Below are 20,034 nucleotides of genomic sequence, written 5' to 3' on the forward strand. Positions count from 1 at the left end.
CTCCTGCCCCACAGGCCTCACCTCGGCCCCTGGACAGACGCGGGGTGGACCCCAAGTGTCTTCTGTCATCGGCCCACTCGTTGTATTTGTAGGAGGGAGTTGGCAGAGGCGTGTCATCCGAGTACTTGCTCCTCACAGACCTGGGAACAGCAGCACCAGCATCACAAAACTGTCACTGAGCTAAGCCATGTCCTCCTGGCCGCCATCTGCTCTCCTCGCCGAGGCCCCTTACCGCCCACCCAGCAAAACTGGGCTGCTCTGCCCAGAACATCACCTGTCTCGATCTCGAGTGGACAGCCGATGGCTCCGCTCAGAATCCCGATAGGAAGGCGTCGGGGAGGGCGATTCCCACTGTGAGCGCCTTGAGGAGCCAGAGCAACTGTCCTCTTCCTCCCAGGTAGACCTTGAAGGGGTGGCTGCATCTGGGCCACAAAAGACACATCCACAGGAAACATCTCACTTAACCACGACATGGCTCTAGAACCAGTTGCCAAAAGTCAATTCCCCAAATTTACTCCTTTTACTATTTCTAAACCTTGCACATATCTATAATGGTTAAGATCGGTTTTGACAGTTTTTAAAGATATCTGAATTTTTAATGGTCCAGGATATATTTTTCCTTTTTTTTTTTTTTTGAGACAAAGTCTTGCTCTGTTGCCCAGGCTGGAGTACAGTGGTGTGATCTTGGCTCACTGCAACCTCTGCCTCCCGGGTACAAGTGATTCTCCTGCCTCAGCCTCCCGAATAGCTGGGATTATAGGTACCCGCCACCACTGCAGGCTAATTTTTGTATTTTTAGTAGGGATGGGGTTTCACCATGTTGGCCAGGCTGGTCTCGAACTCCTGACCTCAAGTAATCTGCCTGCCTCAGCCTCCCAAAATGCTGGGATTAAAGGTATGAGCCACTGCACCTAGCCAATGGTCCAGTTTTCATTCTGTGTTTATGACAACATTTTAAGGGATATTTACTTTACCTCTACAAACACACCCCTCTTGGATATAAATAGTTCTTTTTAATAAACACTTCTTCTACCTCCAGCTCCCTATTCTTTCCTGCCATTTGGAAAACTGGCCATTCAGCAAACCAGCCTCTCACCTTACAGGAACCATATCCACCCCAAGTGCAGAGCTGTGCTCACCTGACTCAGAACCAACTATCCCAATATGTTCATGGTACAATCGGGAATTCTGACTCAATGCCTCAGCAATCTCACTGAAGACAAGAGTCATTCACTCCGCCTTTTATACACTTGAATCCTCACAAGCCACCAAAACAGTGAGTCTACCTTTAGGTCGATGTCGTGGGCTCTCGGGTTCATTTCTTCTGCTGCTACGCTCTGACCCTCCATCTCGCTCCGATCTGCTGCTGTGCCTACTTCTATCCCGCTCATCTATGAAGAGTCACACAAAGCTTAAAAACATGCATCCCATCCTAAGGTATACCCATCTTCACCCTAGAGAAAGGACAGGCTGCCCACTCACTCACAGGCGCAACCTGCACTGCTCAAATGTGATCCGTGGACTCCTGAAACTCACCTATGCCCATTCTCCCAAGGGGGAAAAATAGTTACTGCCTAGAAAGTTTCAAACCCACAGTAACAGTTATTTTCCAGCAAGAATTCAAAAAATACTAGTGCGAGTTTAGAGTGAATCATTTTTTTTTAATAGTTACAATTCTATCAGCTATAAAACTTAATGCTGAGCAAGGACAGCAGTGGTTTTTTTTTTTGTCTAGCTTTGTTCCATAGCACTGTCCTTTCTCTATCACCAATACTATTAGAAACGCTGGTCTCTTATACATATTTACCCATTATCTCCTTTATCATCAATTTTCGTAATAAAACGAAGACCACACACTCAAGGAGAGCAGCTATGTTACAGGCAACAGCTCTTTTCTTAAACTACTATTCCCAATCCCAGCAGGGTCAAAACCACTCAGGCAGACATCATGCAAATAGGACTCCCTAACAAATGGGTGTTGCAAAAACTCCTGCAACAAGAAAAAGGCTGACACATTTATTCAAATGCTAATGGACAATAGGAACTGTGCTGGACAGTTTACCTCTGTCCCTCTTGCGGTCATAGTCTCGATCCCGCGATTTCTCCTTCTTCCAATCCTTTTCTTCTTTGGACGAGGCATAGACACCATGTTCCCGCCGCTCCCGCTCTCTCTGCCGACTGCGTTCCCAAAACTCTTCGCTCACACCACCTGGATGGGATGGAGTCTCTACCCGAGCAGATCGATAATGTCTGAAACAGGGAGAGCAACTGGTAAAGGCCCCTCCACAGGAGAAAAACTCTGCCCTAAAACCTTTGGCTGTCCAAACAAGTGATCTATCCTTTTCCACTTTCTCTCCCTGGGACAGCAGGCTCACATATGGCAACAACCCAAGGCATTTCTAACCTCTACCATCTAGTCTTTAGTCACCTTTGTTTTTCCCCACAAATTCCTACCTACCTTCAATATTACAGAATCATAACAAAATCATAAAGCTCTAAATCTCCAACAGGAAAACTGAGAGATAAACATGAGATGTTATTTTCCAGCCTCCATTCGCTTCCCTCTGGGCTAACCCATCCTAAGGCCTTTACCTGTCTTTCCGGATATTTCGGCCAGCCTGGTCACCGCCCTCTTCCTCAGCATCCTTCTGGTCATCCTTGCTCTCTTCCCAGTCCTTGTAGGAGGAGATTTTGGACTTCTTCTTGTCCTCCCCATCATCCTTCTCCTCTCGCTCTCTCCGTTTCAGGGAAGCCAGTAAGTCCAGTCCCAGTAATGAAGGGCGGGGAGCAGGAGCCTTGAAGACATGCTGCTCGCTGGCCGCACTTTTGGTCTTGCAAATAAGACCACCAACCTGACAGTCCAGATCAGTGCCTTCCAATCGATGGATCGAGGCATCCTCACTGGTGTCCTCCATCACAGGATCTGGGATTTCTCTGGAAGGAAGGCAAACCATTTGGTACTGGAGAAGGCTCAGCTCTACTATATCCCAGAATAAGTGCAGTTATGGTTATATTTAGGTGATTAATCTTCCCCATCTCCCCCTAAGACCAGGACTACTTTTGCTCCCTCTCTCCAAGACCCTTCCATCAAGTCACTGACAATCTCCAAAGATCCTCCTATTCCAACCCCCAATAAACACCAAAATAGATACACACACACACACACACACACACACACACACACACCCACCATACATTCCTCCCCACCCCCCACACAGATCCAAGAGGCAATAAAAGGCCTCACTAACGGACACTTTCTAGAGCCTGATGTCAGCAGCTGTAACGGGGTGTAGGGAAAACACCACTAAATTTGAGTCAGAAACCTCAATTAGAAACCAGGCTCTTGACACTTTCTACCCGTATGATGGTAAGCAAATAACTTAATCTTTGTTTAGCCATAATTTCATATCTATTAAATGGAAATAATTTTTACCTTATCTAATCCATGAAGCTATTGTGAGACTCAAACAAAAAGTGTACCTTATCTAATCCATGAAGCTATTGTGAGACTCAAACAAAAAGTGTATGTGAAACCATAAACAGTAGCTCTTTATGTAACCGTAACAGTTAACATAAATGTAACTACTACATTATATTATTTGCTATCCTCCTATATACTGTTGGTCCCTCACCCATTTTTTAAATAAGTTCTACCTCTTCCTCTCTTTAAACAACAGGTACAGCAGCATAGAGATGGGGCAGAAGGCTACCATCCATGTTCTCCATACTTTAGTGGCTTTTCTTGGCCTAGCTACGTTTTACAGAAAACAATTTACTCACAGCAGCCAAAATCAGTTTAATAACAATCCATGTTCATCAAAAATATTTATGAGAAACAGCAGGTAGGGAAAGGTGTTACTGAGAAGTATTTAAGTGGCTACAAGACTTCTGGCACTCAAGTTGGAACAAGCTCTTCTTTACTTCTCACTACACATCTGCCACTCATCAACATATACCAGTTCTGGGTGCTTGGATAATTCCTCTCATTCCAACAAGTTAGCAAAGCAAAGGAGATGCCACCAGAATCCAGAATTGTTTACCAAACTCTAATTAAATGCACAGCTCTATAGAGTATTGCCAAACAGACTGGACACATAATATTAACGCAGAAACAAAAGTTACATTTTGAAAATGCCATCAGGCAGAACAGAAAAAAAGAAAGCTGCATATTGGTGACATCTGTGCGCATGTGAGGAAATCCACACAAGAAGGTAAAGATACACAGGCTCTGCTCAATAGTTGTCTAAACTAGGAAAGGTACCCTGGACTGCCATTCTACGCAGGTGAGAGAACACTGGATGTGTTGTTGACTGCTGTAGCTCAATGTCTAGCAAAATAAGCGTTTGATAAATTAAAAAAGAATTAATTTAAACTTATTAAAGGAGGACAGGAACCCAAACATTTCTGGAGACAGCAAGGGAAGATTCCAGCAACACAGGACAAGGAGTCAGCCAGAGAGGACTTCATTAGCTGCTGAGACGAACAAATAAGGAGCTAAAGAGCAAGAATCTTGAGAAGGATTAACGGCAAAGAAACTACAAGGCGTACGAGAAAGCCAGGGAAGAAAGAACCTGGATTCACTCATTCAACAATTATTCACTGAGGGCGTCCCTGAGCCAATTGCTGTTCTCGGCGATAGCAACAGAGAACAAGACAAAAATCCCCGCCCACCTGGAGCTGCCATTCTAGTAGAAGAGATCGCCCACCAGATTGCCTGGTATAAATAACACTGTGAGAGAGCAGAGGAAGACACAAGGAGTCCTACTCGGGCTCGGTGACAGTCTGGGGTGGGTTAAAGCGGAGGCCTGGGAGAGGGAGCAAGGCCACTCCAGGCAGCATCCCTGGATCTCAGCGAGGCCGCTCCAGGCAGCAGGATTTGACCAGAGCAAGGAGGAAGGCCAAGGCGGCCAGGACGGATACAGCATCCCTGAGGTGAGTAAGGCAAGGTGGGTGACAGGGACGACAGAGGAACTCCCCAAGCTGGGGCCCGGACCTGAGCAGGGAACCAATATCCGCCGCCTGGAGCCGCCATGATTATAGAAGGGCAGGCCAGGAAGGAAGAAGGGACTCTCACCTCACCAAGCGCGACTCTTGGGACCCTTCTGTCCCGGATTCTGGGGCGCCGGCGCTGCCACCCCTCGCTCAGACAGGCTCAAGGAGCCAAAATCCACACCTTGAAAGCGGCCATTATTGTCCCTTAATACCTTGCGCGGCCCCCTCTATCCGCCCAAAGCTACCATAGAGAGTAGCCTGGAACACGCCGATTCCTGGATTCAAGTGTGGAACGGCGCGCGAACAGGCTCTCAAGGCCTCCTCTGGGGCTCTGATCAGAGACACTTCCGAGTCTCCTGTGACCAATCACTCTTAGTCTAAGAGACTACATCCCGCCTCTAGTCTGGGGGCAGGAAAAGGAGGGGGAAAAAGTCGACCATCTTTAATACGGGCGGAGGAGAGGCCTAGCTTCCGGTCAGAGTCGAGCAAGGTGGGCGGTGACTAGAAGCTCTTCTGTTTATTGGACTGTTCAGGGGGGCTGACCGACGACCGGGAGTTTCTTTTCTGCGCTTGTGCGTTTTCTATTCGGCTTCCTTCCCGCTAGCGGGGCCACGAGGGTTGCTAGGCAACAGCCCCTGGGTGACTTGGCCTTGGGGTCCTGTCCGGCTTGGGGCTAATGAAAGGAGCTGTCCGCGCCCGGGGTCTTCCGAGAAGTGGTTGCTGACAGCCACAAAGTGAAAGGGAGGGAGGCGGCGTGGACGAGTAAGGTAAGTGCTGGGGTCCCTAGCGCTTGTGGGCCAGGAGCAGCGCAACACTGGTGACTTTAAATATATATATCGGATATTTTGGAAAATGGAGATGCGCGCCCGGCTGTAGATAAAAATCACCCATGCTTTCACAGGCAGAGATGACCACTGATTTCCCGTTGTTTTTCTGGAATACATTGTAGTAAGGTTCTGTACAAAAGTTGAGTTCAAACTTTTTTTCTTTTTTTGGTGTTTCTGCAGTTGTGGCGCGCCTGAGGTTCCGGCTACTCGGGAGACTGAGGCGGAAGGTTTGCTTGAGCCTGGGAAGTTGAGACCAGCCTGGGCAACATAGCTAGACCCCGCCTCAGAAAAAGAGAGGGAGCGAGGAAAACAGTGGAGTTATTGGTCAAAGAGTATGTCAGTTTTCTTTCCAGAAAGGTTTTGTGTCTGCATTCCAGCAGGAACTCCCTGTGCCTGCACCTACCACTATCTTGTTTAATTTTTGCCAATTCATTGACTTTGTAAACATATCTTTTAATTTGCTTTTCTTTGCTTACTAGTAAAGCTTAACTTTTCAATTTATTTACTGTCCATTTGTACCTCTTCTTTTGGGAATTCTCTGTGGGTATCATTTACTATGGACATTTTCTTAGATGTGGTCTCAGTTTTCCTCTCCTCCTTTCAACATTTGTCCAGTTCCATCCCTAGCCTCGCCACTAACAACTTTGTTCTCCCCTTACTTTCTCCTTTCCATCAGTAACACAGAGGAATTGCTGTTTGTTTGAATTCTAGTGGGACAGATCCATCTTCTCTGACCTTCCCTTTCATTGGTAATTTGTTCTGCTGCTCACATCTGATGACGTCCCTTTGGGCCATCAATGTCCCTATTTAAAGTATGACCTATTGCTGGAACTATCTTATTTCCTATGTGAATTTTTATTAAATAATTCCTTTTTTTTTGGGGGGGGGGGTGAGGAAACGGAGCTTTGCTCTTGTTGCCCACGCTGGAGTGCAGTGAAGCGATCCCAGCTCACTGCAACCTCCGCCTCCAGGGTTCAAGCAATTCTGCCTCAGCCTCCTGAGTAGTTTGGATTACAGGTGGCGCATGCCACCACGCCCAGCTAATTTTTTGTATTTTTAGTAGAGACGGGGTTTCACCATGTTGGCCAGGCTGGTCTCGAATTCCTTGCCATAGGTGATCCACCCACCTTGGCCTCCCAAAGTGCTGGGATTACAGGCGTGAGCATGGCCTAATTCGTATCTTAAAATGTGACTTGTGACAAAAAATATGGGAAACGAAACCCTCCCTTTTCATATTTGGAACTGAATTCGAAATACCGACCATCTCAATGGAGTCTCTTATTGATGACCACAAAACTAAGCTTCTTTGTCAAAGAGTTTCTCAAAAATGAAATTTCTTCCAATCATGAAAGTAGCTTATTGTAGTAGAAGGACCCCTGGACTAGAAATTGGGTGGCCTGTATTCTAGTCCTTGTCATTGTAGCAGAAAGTGCAACTGTAAGCAAGCTAGTTGGTAAAATGACGGGGTTGGATTAGGCCCCTTGTACCTCAGTATTTTATGATTTGGTTATGGTATTGTAGTTTTCACACACACTCTTAATTGATCTGTTTGCCATGTAATGAGGTGCACCTAGTAAGGTGCCCACCAAGAATCTTTAAGCCAGGACTTGTAATAATATAATGTATACAATAAAGGACTGTTTAAAAAGTGTAACACATGCAAGAAATAATATCCTGCCATGACAGAGAGAATATGGATGTTCTCTATATAGAGATATGGGGCAATCTTCATAGGTTAGGTTTGAAATAATGAAAAGTGCTGAAGAGTAGATAAAGTGTGTGCGCCGAACATCTGCCATTGGTCCCTCCACAGCCATTCTTCATCCTCCTCTAGACTGCTCTGGGACGGGGAGGCTTGCCTGCCTCAACAGGCCCCTGCCCTCTGGTTCCAGTTGGAGTCAGCCAGCAGTTGCACGAGCAAAGGTCGGAGGGAGGGAGGAGAGTGGCTGCAGCACTTAACAGCAGGCTGCCCTCCTATATAACGTCCTCTCCACTCACCTCTTTCTGCCACACAATTCTTATAACTGCTTCCTGCCATGGCTTCTTCCTCCCAGGGCCTAGGGATGGGTACAGCATCCTGCTGTTACCAGCCCCAAAGTAGTACACTTTACCGTGTTGTGTTTCTACACCTGCCTTAATTAAACTGCCTTCAAATTACCAAAGTTGAAAGTGTCATCACTTTCATGCTGGAACACTGATACGGTAGGCTGTCTTTTGGGGGTGGGGAGAGAGAGAAAAAAAAAATCGGAACACATATTTGTATTTTTTGGTGAATGCGTAACAAAACTCTGAAAGATACATGAGAAACTGATGAAAGCAGTTATCTGGCGCAGGGGAGGGAGCAATGAAAACTGGGCCCAAGGAGCAGGGACAAGGAGAGGGAAATTCCACAGTATTACCTTTCTATAATGTTTCTTTTATACCATGTGAATACATTAGCTACTCTGTGAATTAATTTTTTTAATGAGGGCTCACGCGCTTAATCTAAACTGTCTTTAAACATTGCACCTTTATTTCAGGAGTGACAGTGAGGATTCACATTTGGGTTATTTCAAGATGAGCTTCCTACTGCCCAAGCTGACTAGCAAAAAGGAAGTAGACCAGGCGATAAAAAGTACTGCTGAGAAGGTGTTGGTTCTCAGGTTTGGGAGAGATGAAGATCCTGTCTGTCTGCAGCTAGATGATATTGTAAGTGAATGTCTAAAATAAGTGGTTTTTATTAATAATCTGTATATTCTCACTTCAGCATCTGAATAGTACATGAGAGGGAGTAGTCAGGGTTGGGTATATAGCTGTTCATTTGTTAGTTCACTAAGAGCTGATTGTGTGCCTGCCCTGAGCCAAACCCCCAAATCTGTGTGTGCTGAATCTGTCTTGGATGTCCTTACCCACTAGCAGCTGTCAATGCTGTTTCACCAACAAGGTGATGGAAAAGCAGAAAACTATTAACAAGCATCTGTGAACACTATCTTTTCAGTGCTCGCAATAGTAGGATAATAGTAGCCCCATTTCCCAGTAGGAAAAAAAATGCCAGAGAGGTCAAGTAACTTCCCACAGGTGCAGATCCACTATATTGCAGAGCTGGGATTTGAACTCAGTTTTCTGTAGCTGCAAATAATCTTTTCTAGTGTGCTGCCTCCAGTATGTGCCTGATGCAGAGAAAGACCTAACCCAGAACTAAGACCTCTTACCGCCATTTCTACTGCTACCATCCGTGTAGGAGCGGAGCGTACAAATCCTCATTTCCGTGGTTACAATGAGGGTGTGATGTGTTAGCCTGGGGAAAAAAGGACCAGAGGATTCTACCTTCAGTCGTAGGGAGGAGGAAATACCACAGAGGTCAGTGATGTAGACACTGAAGCCACGCTGCCAAAGTTCAAATCCCAGCCCTACTGCTCAGGAGCTGTGTGACTTGGGGCAAATTACTTTACTTTCCTGTGCTTCAGTTTCCCTATCTATAAAATGAGGACTCTAATAGCATATACCTTATAAGAATGATGTAAGGATTAAATGAGTTAACAAATGTTAAGCACTTAGGACAGTTACCGCATAGTAATGTCATATAAGTGTCTGCTACTAATTATCATGATTTTTATTTCTGGGAGGATTGGGAGGAAGGAGATGTTAGGGAATTTCAGTATCCACATTACATATTTCTAAGTTGTGTTGTTTTAAATGAGCATGGGCTACTTTTATAAAAGCATTCAAAGAAAGAAATTAAAGAAAGAAATAGATTCACACAGTTTTCCCCAAGGATTTGTATGCTCAGCTCTTAACACGGGATGGCAGCAGTAGAAATGGTGGATAGAGGTCTTAGTTCTTGAGTTAGGTCTCTCTCCACAATGAATAGACAGGAATACTCCCATGCTGTCACCCTCCTAAACTCACACAGTTTTCCCCAAGGTCCCCTCCTAACCTCACACAGTTTTCCCCAAGGTCCCTTCCTAACCTCACACAGTTTTTCCCCAAGATTCCCTTCTAAGCCCGTCTGCAGTGAATGAGACTCTGGAGGATGGGGTTATGCTTTGTCTAATGTGGGAGCCACATGGGCTAGACTGTTGGCCCAGGAGTTTTTTCAAACAAAACACTCTGTTGTAGTAATAAGTTTCACAGAAGAAACATTAGCTGCCTTTCATATTGTAACCTTTGTCTCTCTTGTCATTTGCAGCTTTCTAAGACCTCTTCTGACTTAAGTAAAATGGCTGCTATATACCTGGTAGATGTGGACCACACTCCAGTTTATACACAGTATTTTGACATCAGTTATATTCCGTCTACTGTCTTTTTCTTCAATGGGCAGCATATGAAAGTGGATTATGGGTAAGTGCAGTTGATCTGAAGTTAATTGCAACCTTGTAAGTTTCCTTTGGTAAGCAGTTTCAGTAGCTTGCCTATTTGCATGTGATATTAGCTCTGTGAGTCTTATATCAGTACTGTTTCCTCAATTGACGCACTCTCTAATTTGTTATGCAAAACCTTGCTACAAAATGAGAGTGCTTCAGGTATGATTGTCAAATTTTATTTATTTTTTTAATAGTGCATACACATGGTTTGTCAAATTTTAATTTCCAACTTAAGTATGAAGAAATACTACAGTTGGCAAAGCACTACCATCCACAAGTGTATAAAATATAAAATAGCTATATTAGCTAAATAAAGAACTCTTAAAATTTTCTCAGGAATTTCATTTGAAACAAAACATGTAGTTTTTCTTAAGCTTTTGGACTGGTAAGTGGCATTTATAAAATAAGCATTCCTTCCAGCAAACTAAGATGTGCTTCTCTCTTGCAAAGTTTCCTGCTTTTCGCCATTGAGAGAATTTTAAATCATTCTTCAACAAAGCCTGTCAAGAATAAGTAACATGATATCCTCTTTAATGCCTTCCACTCCATCCAATTACCATCTCAACGCTTAATATTGATGATTGGATACATCCATGATTCTGATCATTTCTTACTGTGGTTGATGTGTCCACTTATCTAGATCTGTGTACCCTTTTTGTCTTTATTTGAAAGTATGTGAAATATTAATCTGTTTTAAAGTGTTTTAGGCTGGGCATAGTGGCTCACGCCTGTAATCCCAGCGCTTTGGGAGGCTGAGGCAGGCGGATCATTTGAAGTCAGGAGTTCAAAACTAGCATGGCCAACATAGTGAAACCCCATCTCTACTAAAAATACAAAAATTAGCCAGGCATGGCCAGGCACAGTGGCTCACGTGTGTAATCCCAGCACTTTGGAAAGCCAAGGCAGGCAGATCACGAGGTCAGCAGATCAAGACCATCCTGGCTAACACAGTGAAACCCTGTCTCTACTAAAAATACAAAAAATTAGCCGGGCGTGGTGGCGGGTGCCTGTAGTCCTGGCTACTCTGGAGGCTGAGGCAGAAGAATGGCGTGAACCCAGGAGGCGGAGCTTGCAGTGAGCCGAAATTGCGCCACTGCACTCCATCCTGGGCAACAGAGCTGCCGTCTCAAAAAAAAAAATTAGCCAGGCATGATGGTGGGTGCCTGTAATCCCAACTACTCAGGAGGCTGAGGCAGGAGATTCGCTTGAGCCCGGGAGGTGGAGGTTGCAGTGAGCAGAGATCACACCACTATACTCCAGCCTGGTGATGGAGCAAGGCTCCATCTCAAAACAACAACAACAACAACAACAACAACAAAACACAAAGTATTTTAAAGCTGTTTATTCTACTGGAACACATTTGATGTAAGTATTAATTTGGTACAATCTTTTAAGGGGGCCAGTTCAACATTATGTATCAAATACTTTAAAGTTTTTAAACTTTTTAACCCAGTAATTACACTTCCAGGACTTTAATATGATGTTGTAGATGCACATTTAACAACTGAAAGAAATATATGTTAGCTAGAAAAAAAACATATTACTGAATAATTTGTATGACATAATTCCCAATGTTGGGAAAAAAGAAGTATGTATCCGCACATATATACACACACATACAATTGGAAGGATAGACACTGAAAAGTGACCTCTGGCCTCATCCATGATCTTATTTCTTGCTTTAAAATTTTTACAGTAACATACCTGGTGTTTGAGATACTTTTCTAAAAAAACAATTTTTTAATACCTACCACTTAAAAGTATAAGTGACTAGAACTTAAAGGCAATGCGTACTGAATGTGCTTTGCACAGTGCCCAGGCAAAAACAACAACAGCAAACGAAGAAACAATGCACACTCCAACACTTGGTGAATTCTACTTGGTGATTTGAGAAGTGATAAAAATAGATTTTGTGACTACAATAGATTTGAAGCTGAATCTTTTCACATGACAGAGCTTTCATGCTAGTGGCCCACAGCACTGGGTTGAGTCATTTACTAAATGGAAAAAAATGATTGAAAAATTAATGTTGGGCTTTATGTCTGAAGTCTCATTGACAAGAAGAAAATAACAAAGCTGTTGTTCATTTTGTTTATCCTGAAAGTCTTCAATGAGTGATTATTCAAAGTTCTTAGAGCAGTTGTTTCTCTTCTATGCTGTCTAGATCTCCAGATCACACTAAGTTTGTGGGAAGCTTCAAAACCAAACAAGACTTCATAGATTTGATTGAAGTAATCTATCGAGGAGCAATGAGAGGGAAGCTTATTGTCCAAAGTCCTATTGATCCCAAGAATATTCCCAAATATGACCTTCTCTATCAAGACATTTAGTACATTAATTGCTGTCAAAGATGAAGAAAAAGGCGCATCTTGACACAGTACCTGAATCCAGCTGTGCTGTGTTTCTGGAGTCCTTTGGAAACATGTGTCCCAGAGGAGAAGAGGTTTGACTTTCGTGTAGAAAACCCGGCCCCTGAGGAAAAGACCCCACTGGTTCTCCGATGACCTGGGATGCCTAACTGTCTACTCCCTGTGAGCCTCAGAGCAGCCAAGTCGTTGGTGTTCATTTTCCCCACAGTGATTTTTGTAACTTCTCTTTCTAATGTTTTTCTTTATCCCTTTAATACAGAACCCTCCCAAACATTGGCTAGTACAATTTGATTTCATCATGTTCATTTGATACACAAGTGAACTGGAAAGTCACTTCCCATAGAAGCAAAAGTACTTATTTTCTACCCTAGCTGGGTGCATGCATGCGCGCACACACACACACACGCACACGCACACACGCACACACACACCCCTTTGCCGGTTCCTCCACTCATACATCCCTCGTGCTTTCCTATCTCCAGTCTGTATTGGCTCATTTAATTTTTTTTTTTTTTTTTTTTTTTTTTTTTTTTTTTTTTTTGAGACCAAGTCTCACTCGTCGCCCAGGCTGGAGTGCAGTGGCGCGATCTTGGCTCACTGCAAGCTCCGCCTCCTGGGTTCATGCCATTCTCCTGCTTCAGCCTCCCGAGGACTACAGGCGCCTGCCACCATGCCCGGCTAATTTTTTGTATTTTTATAGAGGCGTGGTTTCACCGTGTTAGCCAAGATGGTCTCGATCTCCTGACCTCGTGATCCGCCCTCCTCAGCCTCCCAAGTGCTGGGATTATAGGCGTGAGCCACCGCGCCCGGCCCATTTAATTATTTTTTATGTTATAAAATGTAATATGAAAAGTGAGAATTTGAACCTTTACCATCCACCACTCTGTTCAGGTAAAACAATGAATGAGCCACTTTTAGCAGGAGCAGATTTTTCCCAGAAGCTGCTGCCTCTTCCTGAGGCAGAAAATTGTATTACTAAGGCTCAAAACTAGAAGAGATGTCAGCATTGTTAGAGAGAAATGTCACCTGTATGGGATTTGCCTGTTTTAATAACTTTTTGAGGAATTCTTGCTCTTCCAGGGGTGCCTGGCGCAACCGTGGGCAAGTTACTGCCCCTCTTTAAACCTCATGGTGGTTATTGAAACAGATTTATTAAAAGGAGAGGGTAGGCGCAGAGCTGGGGAGCCATGGGTGAGGCAGCTTGTGACCTGCCTAGCAGCCGCTGACCTCCTCGACAACAGAAGCCCAGTCCTGTTCAGAGCAACACTGTCACTGCAAGTCCAGCCCTCTTTGCCAGGGGCTCCATTCCACCCCTTTCCTGCAGGGAGGGGTGCCATGAGTATTGCTTCTGGCTCATACAGGAGAGAGGGAAGGCTGCCAGGCACTGCTTGTGTCCCTGCTGATAAAAGGAGGGAATCACTCCAGGAATAAGACAAAAGGATGAGGAGGAGGCCATCACCTCTGTCCTCTTCCATCGTACACTTCCTGTCTCTGGTTTAATCATGATGCATGGAGCTACAACAGCCATCTTAGGTCCACGAGGTGCCCAGCACCAGATAAAACATCAATATGCTAAGAAGAACAAAAAGAGCCTGATCCCTGATGTTATTGAGCTCCTTCGTGAACTCTGGACCTGCCTCCCTCAGACTTCTGTGAAAGAATAAAATTTATTTTTGCCTAAGTCACTGTTAGTTGGGTTTTCTGTTCTTCAGCCCAGATCATACAGTATTTGAGGTATGGTAAGCACTCAGCCCACCAGCCAAAACTCAGAACCTGTGTGTGCAAAATTATCATGTCTTCTTCCTCCTGTTAGAAATAAGTTCTCATTTCTGAGTGCCGCAGAGGAAGAGGAGCACTCAGAAGAAAAGTTTCTCAGCAAGGCAGAGTTTACTTCTGCAGAAGGGTGCTGCCCGTGCCTATAGCAGTCACAAGAGCTCACCTAACAAAGAAGAACAGGTTTCTAACCCTAACGCAGTTCCTGCTTCTTTGTCTTTCCCCCATTGGCTGGGGTTGGACCGCACAGTCTAGGCTGACCCCAGTTGGCTATGCGCTTGAATCTTTCTCAAATAAGGCAGAGGGTAAAGGTTACAGGTTAAGGTTTGGAGCAAGGTGGTTTACAGCCTATGACAAGAAAGTTGGATCTTTGAAGAGGAACCTTTCTTTTATTCTGACAGTTTCCCCCTTTTTGTTGTTATAAGTCTTCCTCTTCAAATTGTTTTAGTAAGATTTGGCTTTGTTGCTCTTCTTGATTGTCTAGGAGTAAAAGTTGGTCTGAATATGGAAGGGGAGAGACAGAGAAGGTTTTAGTGAGAGCCATTTCTATGAGTCTTTGAACTAACCCACAAACGCAAGGTGTGATGCAACAGCCTACAAGGATGAGTGCACTTGTAACAATTGCAAGGGAAGTGAGGATAGAGGCCATAAGTCCTTTCCATTTACCAAATCATCTTTCCGTTAAACCTGTGAAGGGGTCATCTATTCCAGAATTTTCAGCCAGCTCATTTGCTAAGGTGGTGAGGCCTTGTAGAGCCTTGGTAATGGTTCCATCGGGAGCTGTGTTATTTGGGATCAAAGTACAACATTGGGCTCTGATGATGACACAAACTCTGCCTTTTTCTGCTAATGTCATGTCAAGAGCTATCCTGTTTTCCCAGGCCATTTGGCTGGTGGGACCAAATTGCTCAGCTATCCCCAAATGGTATCTCTGGTATAATTAACAAATCCTTGTTGATTGTAATATATATAGTTTATACAATCTACATTTTTGTTTCTAGTAGACCACCAAAGTAAGACTGACTCAAACCTGGCAGCTATTTGATTTCGAACTTTAAATTCATTGGCTACTCCTCGTGGTACTCCAATTGCCTCTATATAGACATGGGGGTCAAAAGACCCTTGAGGAGCTTCTTTTTTTTCCTAAGAGGGTGACTTTTTGTCGGACTGATGAAATGCCAGGGTGAAAGAGATGGCCAGTTGGATTAGAGCGCAAGTGCTGCTCCACTTACTTGGCAGCGTACCCAGTAGAGGTCCTCCGCATTACCACCGAACATCTCGTGGATAGACAAGGGCAGTTGGATTGGTGAGCTCTCAAAAAGGCTCGGATTCACTGCATCCCGTTAGATTCCCGAAAGATGCAAGTTTTCCCCGTCACGAGAGACAAGAGGTAAAATTGGCATCAGAGGCCAGGAGCCAGATGGCCCTTGGGGGCTGACCCACAGGGCAGTCTTTGACTTTTGGGAAAAGCAGTGAGAGAGTGGTGCATGACTTATTACCCCAGGCTGTGGGGTGCTGGAAGAGAGCTACTATACAGTCCATGCCCGGTTGGTTAGACCATCCAAGCAGGAAGGGAACTATTTGGGTTTCTGGCCTGCCCATTGCACAGGTGTAACAGTCGCTTTTATTTAAAGTGCAAACTGAATATTTGATCCATTTCAGCCAGGCATTCGTTTCTTGGTGTCCAGTCTCGATGGCCAGGGTTTGTTTTAGGTCTTTGACTTCCACTATGTGCACTTTAGTTTTGTCATTAGGTAGTGGCAAGATAGTTGTTTCATTTGGAGGAGATCTTGGAGAAGGAAGGGGTGCTGGAGGGGTGACAAAACCAATCTCAAAGGACCCTATGGGGTCTTTCCCAGTAACGTCTGCCCCATACCATAAAAGCGACTTAGGGTGGGAATATGGTTAGTGGAGGCTGAAGTAGTAATAGAAATATGCACCGGGTTACATCGGAGGTGTTGGCAGTTAGAGGAGTTATTTTGTTTCATAAAATGGATATAAGGTTTTAGGGAGGTACAGCCTGCTGAAGAAGTCCAGCCTTGGGACTGAGAGGTCCAGGGAATATTGTACCAGGAATGGCAAGGTAGCCAATTATAGGAAATCTTACAAGGATCAGATTGAGGGTGGGGTGAGTACCAAGGGCAAAGATACTTTTCTGAAGAGGCTAGTTACCTTTGACTTTGTAGGTCTCCGCAAGGTATGGCTAGGCAAGCATCAAACACAACAGCTTGTGGGGAGGCTGACCTGGTTACATTAACAATGAAATGCGGGCCGAGCGCGGTGGCTCATGCCTGTAATCCCAGCACTTTGGGAGGCCTAGGCGGGTGGTTCACGAGGTCAGGAGACTGAGACCATCCTGGCTAACACTGTGAAACCCCGTCTCTACTAAAAATACAGAAAAATTAGCCAGTCGTGGTGGCGGGCGCCTGTAGTCCCAGTTACTCGGGAGGCTGAGGCAGGAGAATGGCGTGAACCCGGGAGGCGGAGCTTGCAGTGAGCGGAGAGCTTGCCACTGCACTCCAGCCTGGGCAACAGAGCGAGACTCCATCTCAAAAAAAAAAATGAAATGCCCCTGGGCAATTAGGGGGAAGAAGAGACAAATTAGACCTTTTTGAATGTTAATTTTGAGGGAGTTGGTCCTGGAGTGATGGTCCATGATTCCATAAGGGGTGGGGTCCTTTTTACCCGAGTGTGATGAATCCACCCCTGTTCAGCCGTTCGGGCTGCTGTTTCAGTTGTTAGGAGTATTAGATAGGGTCCTTCCCATGATGGTTCGAGTTTTCCTCCCTCCAGCTTTTGATGAGCACATAATCCCCAGGCTGATGTGGGTATACTGGAAACTCTAGAGGCGGCATTTGTGCTAAGAGGCCTTGGGTCCTGAGGGAAAAAAGGGTGGAAGATAGACCGCGTATATAGTTTTTAAGAAATTGATCTTTTGTTTCGAATGTAGGGATGTCAGAGGTGGAATTTAAGCATGGCAATCCGTAGAGCGTTTCATAAGGGGTCAGGCCGATATCTTTTCAAGGGGCGGTACGAATTCTTAGTAAGGCGACAGGGAGGCACTTAGTTCATGGCAGTTGGGTTTCCAAGATGAGTTTAGTTAGGTGATTTTTTTAGTTTGATTCATTCTTTCTACTTTTCCTGATGAGGGTGGGTGCCAGGGAGTATGATATTCCCATTTTATCTCTAGTGTCTGGGTTAATCCTTTAATGACCTGTGCAGTAAAATGGGTTCCATTGTCTGAGTCAATGTTCTCTATTAATCTGAATCTGGGTATGGTATCTTCTATTAGTACTTTTAACTACATTATTGGCAGTTGCACTTGGCAGGTGAATGGCTTCCACCCAGTGAGTGAGATGGTCCACTATAACTGACAAAATATTTGAGGCAGCCTATTTGGGGCATTTCGGTATAGTCAATTTGGACACTTCAGAATGGCCTTAGCCCAGGATTTCTTCCCCCGAAGGGCGGTTTTCTAGAAGTTTGTTTATTGGTTTTTCTGCATACCATACAACTGTCTGTGACTTGCCTGGTGAGGGTATAAATCCCTATACACCCATAGGTTCTAAGGACTGCGTCACACATGGCTTGGGGACCCCAATGGGTCCCTTGGTGAAGTTGTGTGAAGATTTCTGTCATTAGGGGTTTGGACAACATTTCTTTGTTATCTGGCAGTATCCATTTCCCTTCTGAGTTTTTGTTAGCCCCTATTTCCTTTAATTTTTCTTTATCTGCTTGGGAGAAGATGGGGGTTGCGGATGGGGAAGGGAGACAAGGGGTTCAGTGGAAAATGGGCACTTCTTGGGAAGTGACTCTTGAAAGAGGGACCTTTATGGTGTCCTGGGACATGAACAATGGCTATATCCTCTGGTAGCTGAAGGTTTTCTAATACTTGCATGATTAACTCTTTGTGGACAAGGTTTTGGCCCTTGCTAGTAATAAGACCTTGTTCAGTCCAAATCTTCCCAAAGGTAAGGGCCACTCCAAAAGCATATTTGGAGTTGGTGTAAATAGTCCCTTCTTGATTCTGCAGCTATTTTAAGGCTTGATTTAGTGCAAACAACTCACATGTTTGGTTAGACCAGTTATTGGGCAGTCTCCGTGATTCTACTTCTGTGAGAGTTTCTCCATCAACCACTGAGTAGCCATTATGTTTTTTCTCTTCAATTACCCGGAAGGAGCCGTCTACAAAGAGATGGTGCCCTGTTTTTAAAGGGGTCTCACTTAGATCAGGCCTTACTTTAGTTTGATGATTGATTAGGTCTAAACATTTGTGCTTGGGGTCTCCGGCATTTGGATTTCCTGTCAGGAAGGTGGCGGGATAGGCCGGGCACGGTGGCTCACGCCTGTAATCCCAACACTTTGGGAGGCCGAGGCAGGCGGATCACCTGAGGTCAGGAGTTCGAGACCAGCCTGACCAACATGGAGAAACCCCATCTCTACTAAAAATACAAAAAAATTATCCAGGCATGGTGGCATACCTGTAATCCTAGCTACTTGGTAGGCTGAGGCAGGAGAATTGCTTGAACCCGGGAGATGGAGGTTGCTGTGAGCCAAGATTGTGCCATTGTACTCTAGCCTGGGCAATAAGAGTGAAACTCTATCTCAAAAAAAAAAAAGAGGAAGGTGGCAGGGTTGAGCACATTGTCAGTGGTTAGGGTTAAATCACCTTTTTCTAAGAGGATAGCTTCATATTTTAGGATTCTTGAATCTGTAAGCCATCTCCTTGCTTTTTGGCTAAGAATGGTTTTAATCTGATGGGGTGTGCTTAGGATGAGACTTCCCCCAAAGGTTATTTTTCTACATTCTTCTGTCAATAAAACAGTTGCTGCTATAAATTGGATACATTCGGGCCACCCACAGGTTACCACGTCAAGAATCTTTGACAGAAAGGCTGTGGGCTGGCGATGGCCTCATGCTTTTGAGTGAGTACTCCTATAGCTGCCCCATTGCTTATATTAACAAAAAAGTGAAATGGCTGTTCTAAGGATGGCAGAGCTAAGACAGGGGCAGTTATAAGTAGATGTTTTAGTTCTTCGACTTGCTGGACTTCTTGTGGGGTCCAAAGAAGGGGGTCAAGCCCTTTTTGGGTAAGTTTTAGGTATAGAGGTTTTGTTTTTAAGGCATAAGAGTCAATTCACAGGCAACAATTTCCAACTAGCCTGAAGAATTTTCTAAGTTCTTGTTTTGTCTCAGGCAATGACAGGGATATGATCCCTTCAATTTGTTCGGGCCCTATCTTCCACTTACCTTTGCTTATTAAGTGCCCCATGTATTTTACCTCGGGTTCTACAAGCTAGAGTTTACTTTTTGAGACCCGTAACCATTGTTCCCTTAGGAAGTTTAGAAAGCTAATTGAAATTGCGGTTACTTGGTCTTTGGTGCCTCCGGAAATGATCAGGTCATCCACATATTGGAGTAGACATGAGGATGATGAAAGAGGGAAATTCTCTAGGACTTGTTCCAAACTTTGACTGAATAGGTTTGGAGAGTCTGTAAACCCTTGGGGTAGAACTGTCCATCACTACTATTGCTTCCAACTGGAGTGAGGGTCCTCCCATTCGAAAGCAAATATGTCCCAGCTATCCTCAGCTAAGGGGCAAGCCCAGAAGTCATCATTGAGGTCTATTACTGTGAACCACTGGCAGTCATGAGGAATCTTGCTGATAATGGTGTAAGGGTTAGGAGTGACAGGGTGGGTGGTCTGGACTATTTGGTTAATGGCTTGAA

General features: G+C 44.7%; 2 protein-coding genes across 4 annotated transcripts in view; one reads left to right on the forward strand and one right to left on the reverse strand.

Moving 5' to 3' along the window:
• DHX38 (DEAH-box helicase 38) overlaps nt 1-5,240 on the reverse strand; it is a gene marked incomplete at its 5' end in the record, with an annotated part of 19,259 nt that extends 14,019 nt beyond the window's left edge. The window contains 6 exon segments of the mRNA NM_001133228.1: nt 22-140; nt 275-422; nt 1,287-1,391; nt 2,063-2,250; nt 2,593-2,934; nt 5,075-5,240. Coding sequence (NP_001126700.1) covers nt 22-140; nt 275-422; nt 1,287-1,391; nt 2,063-2,250; nt 2,593-2,915 — 883 coding nt within the window.
• TXNL4B (thioredoxin like 4B) lies at nt 3,521-14,212 on the forward strand. Of its 3 annotated transcripts, XM_054534063.2 has the most exons (5): nt 3,521-4,932; nt 6,000-6,151; nt 8,339-8,507; nt 9,988-10,139; nt 12,327-14,212. In XM_054534063.2, the coding sequence occupies exons 3-5, from the start codon at nt 8,376-8,378 to the stop codon at nt 12,490-12,492; spliced, it is 450 nt and encodes a 149-aa protein (XP_054390038.1). In that variant the 5' UTR covers nt 3,521-4,932; nt 6,000-6,151; nt 8,339-8,375; the 3' UTR covers nt 12,493-14,212. The 3 variants fall into 3 exon arrangements, with proteins under 3 accessions (XP_054390038.1, XP_002826646.1, XP_009249158.1); XM_002826600.4 differs by lacking the exon at nt 6,000-6,151; XM_009250883.2 differs by lacking the exons at nt 3,521-4,932; nt 6,000-6,151 and adding an exon at nt 5,507-5,759.
• Nucleotides 14,213-20,034: the final 5,822 nt, after the last annotated feature.

This window comes from Pongo abelii, chromosome 18 (genome assembly GCF_028885655.2).
Source record: "Pongo abelii isolate AG06213 chromosome 18, NHGRI_mPonAbe1-v2.0_pri, whole genome shotgun sequence".
NCBI classification, from domain to species: domain Eukaryota; kingdom Metazoa; phylum Chordata; class Mammalia; order Primates; family Hominidae; genus Pongo; species Pongo abelii.

What these genes read in the sequence shown, in the direction of transcription:
- TXNL4B (XM_054534063.2), top strand. Translation starts at nt 8,376, where the DNA reads ATGAGCTTCCTACTGCCCAAGCTGACTAGCAAAAAGGAAGTAGACCAG. An exon ending in GTCTGCAGCTAGATGATATT is followed by an intron (nt 8,508 to 9,987) that starts GTAAGTGAATGT and finishes TGTCATTTGCAG; the next exon opens with CTTTCTAAGACCTCTTCTGA. An exon ending in CATATGAAAGTGGATTATGG is followed by an intron (nt 10,140 to 12,326) that starts GTAAGTGCAGTT and finishes TATGCTGTCTAG; the next exon opens with ATCTCCAGATCACACTAAGT.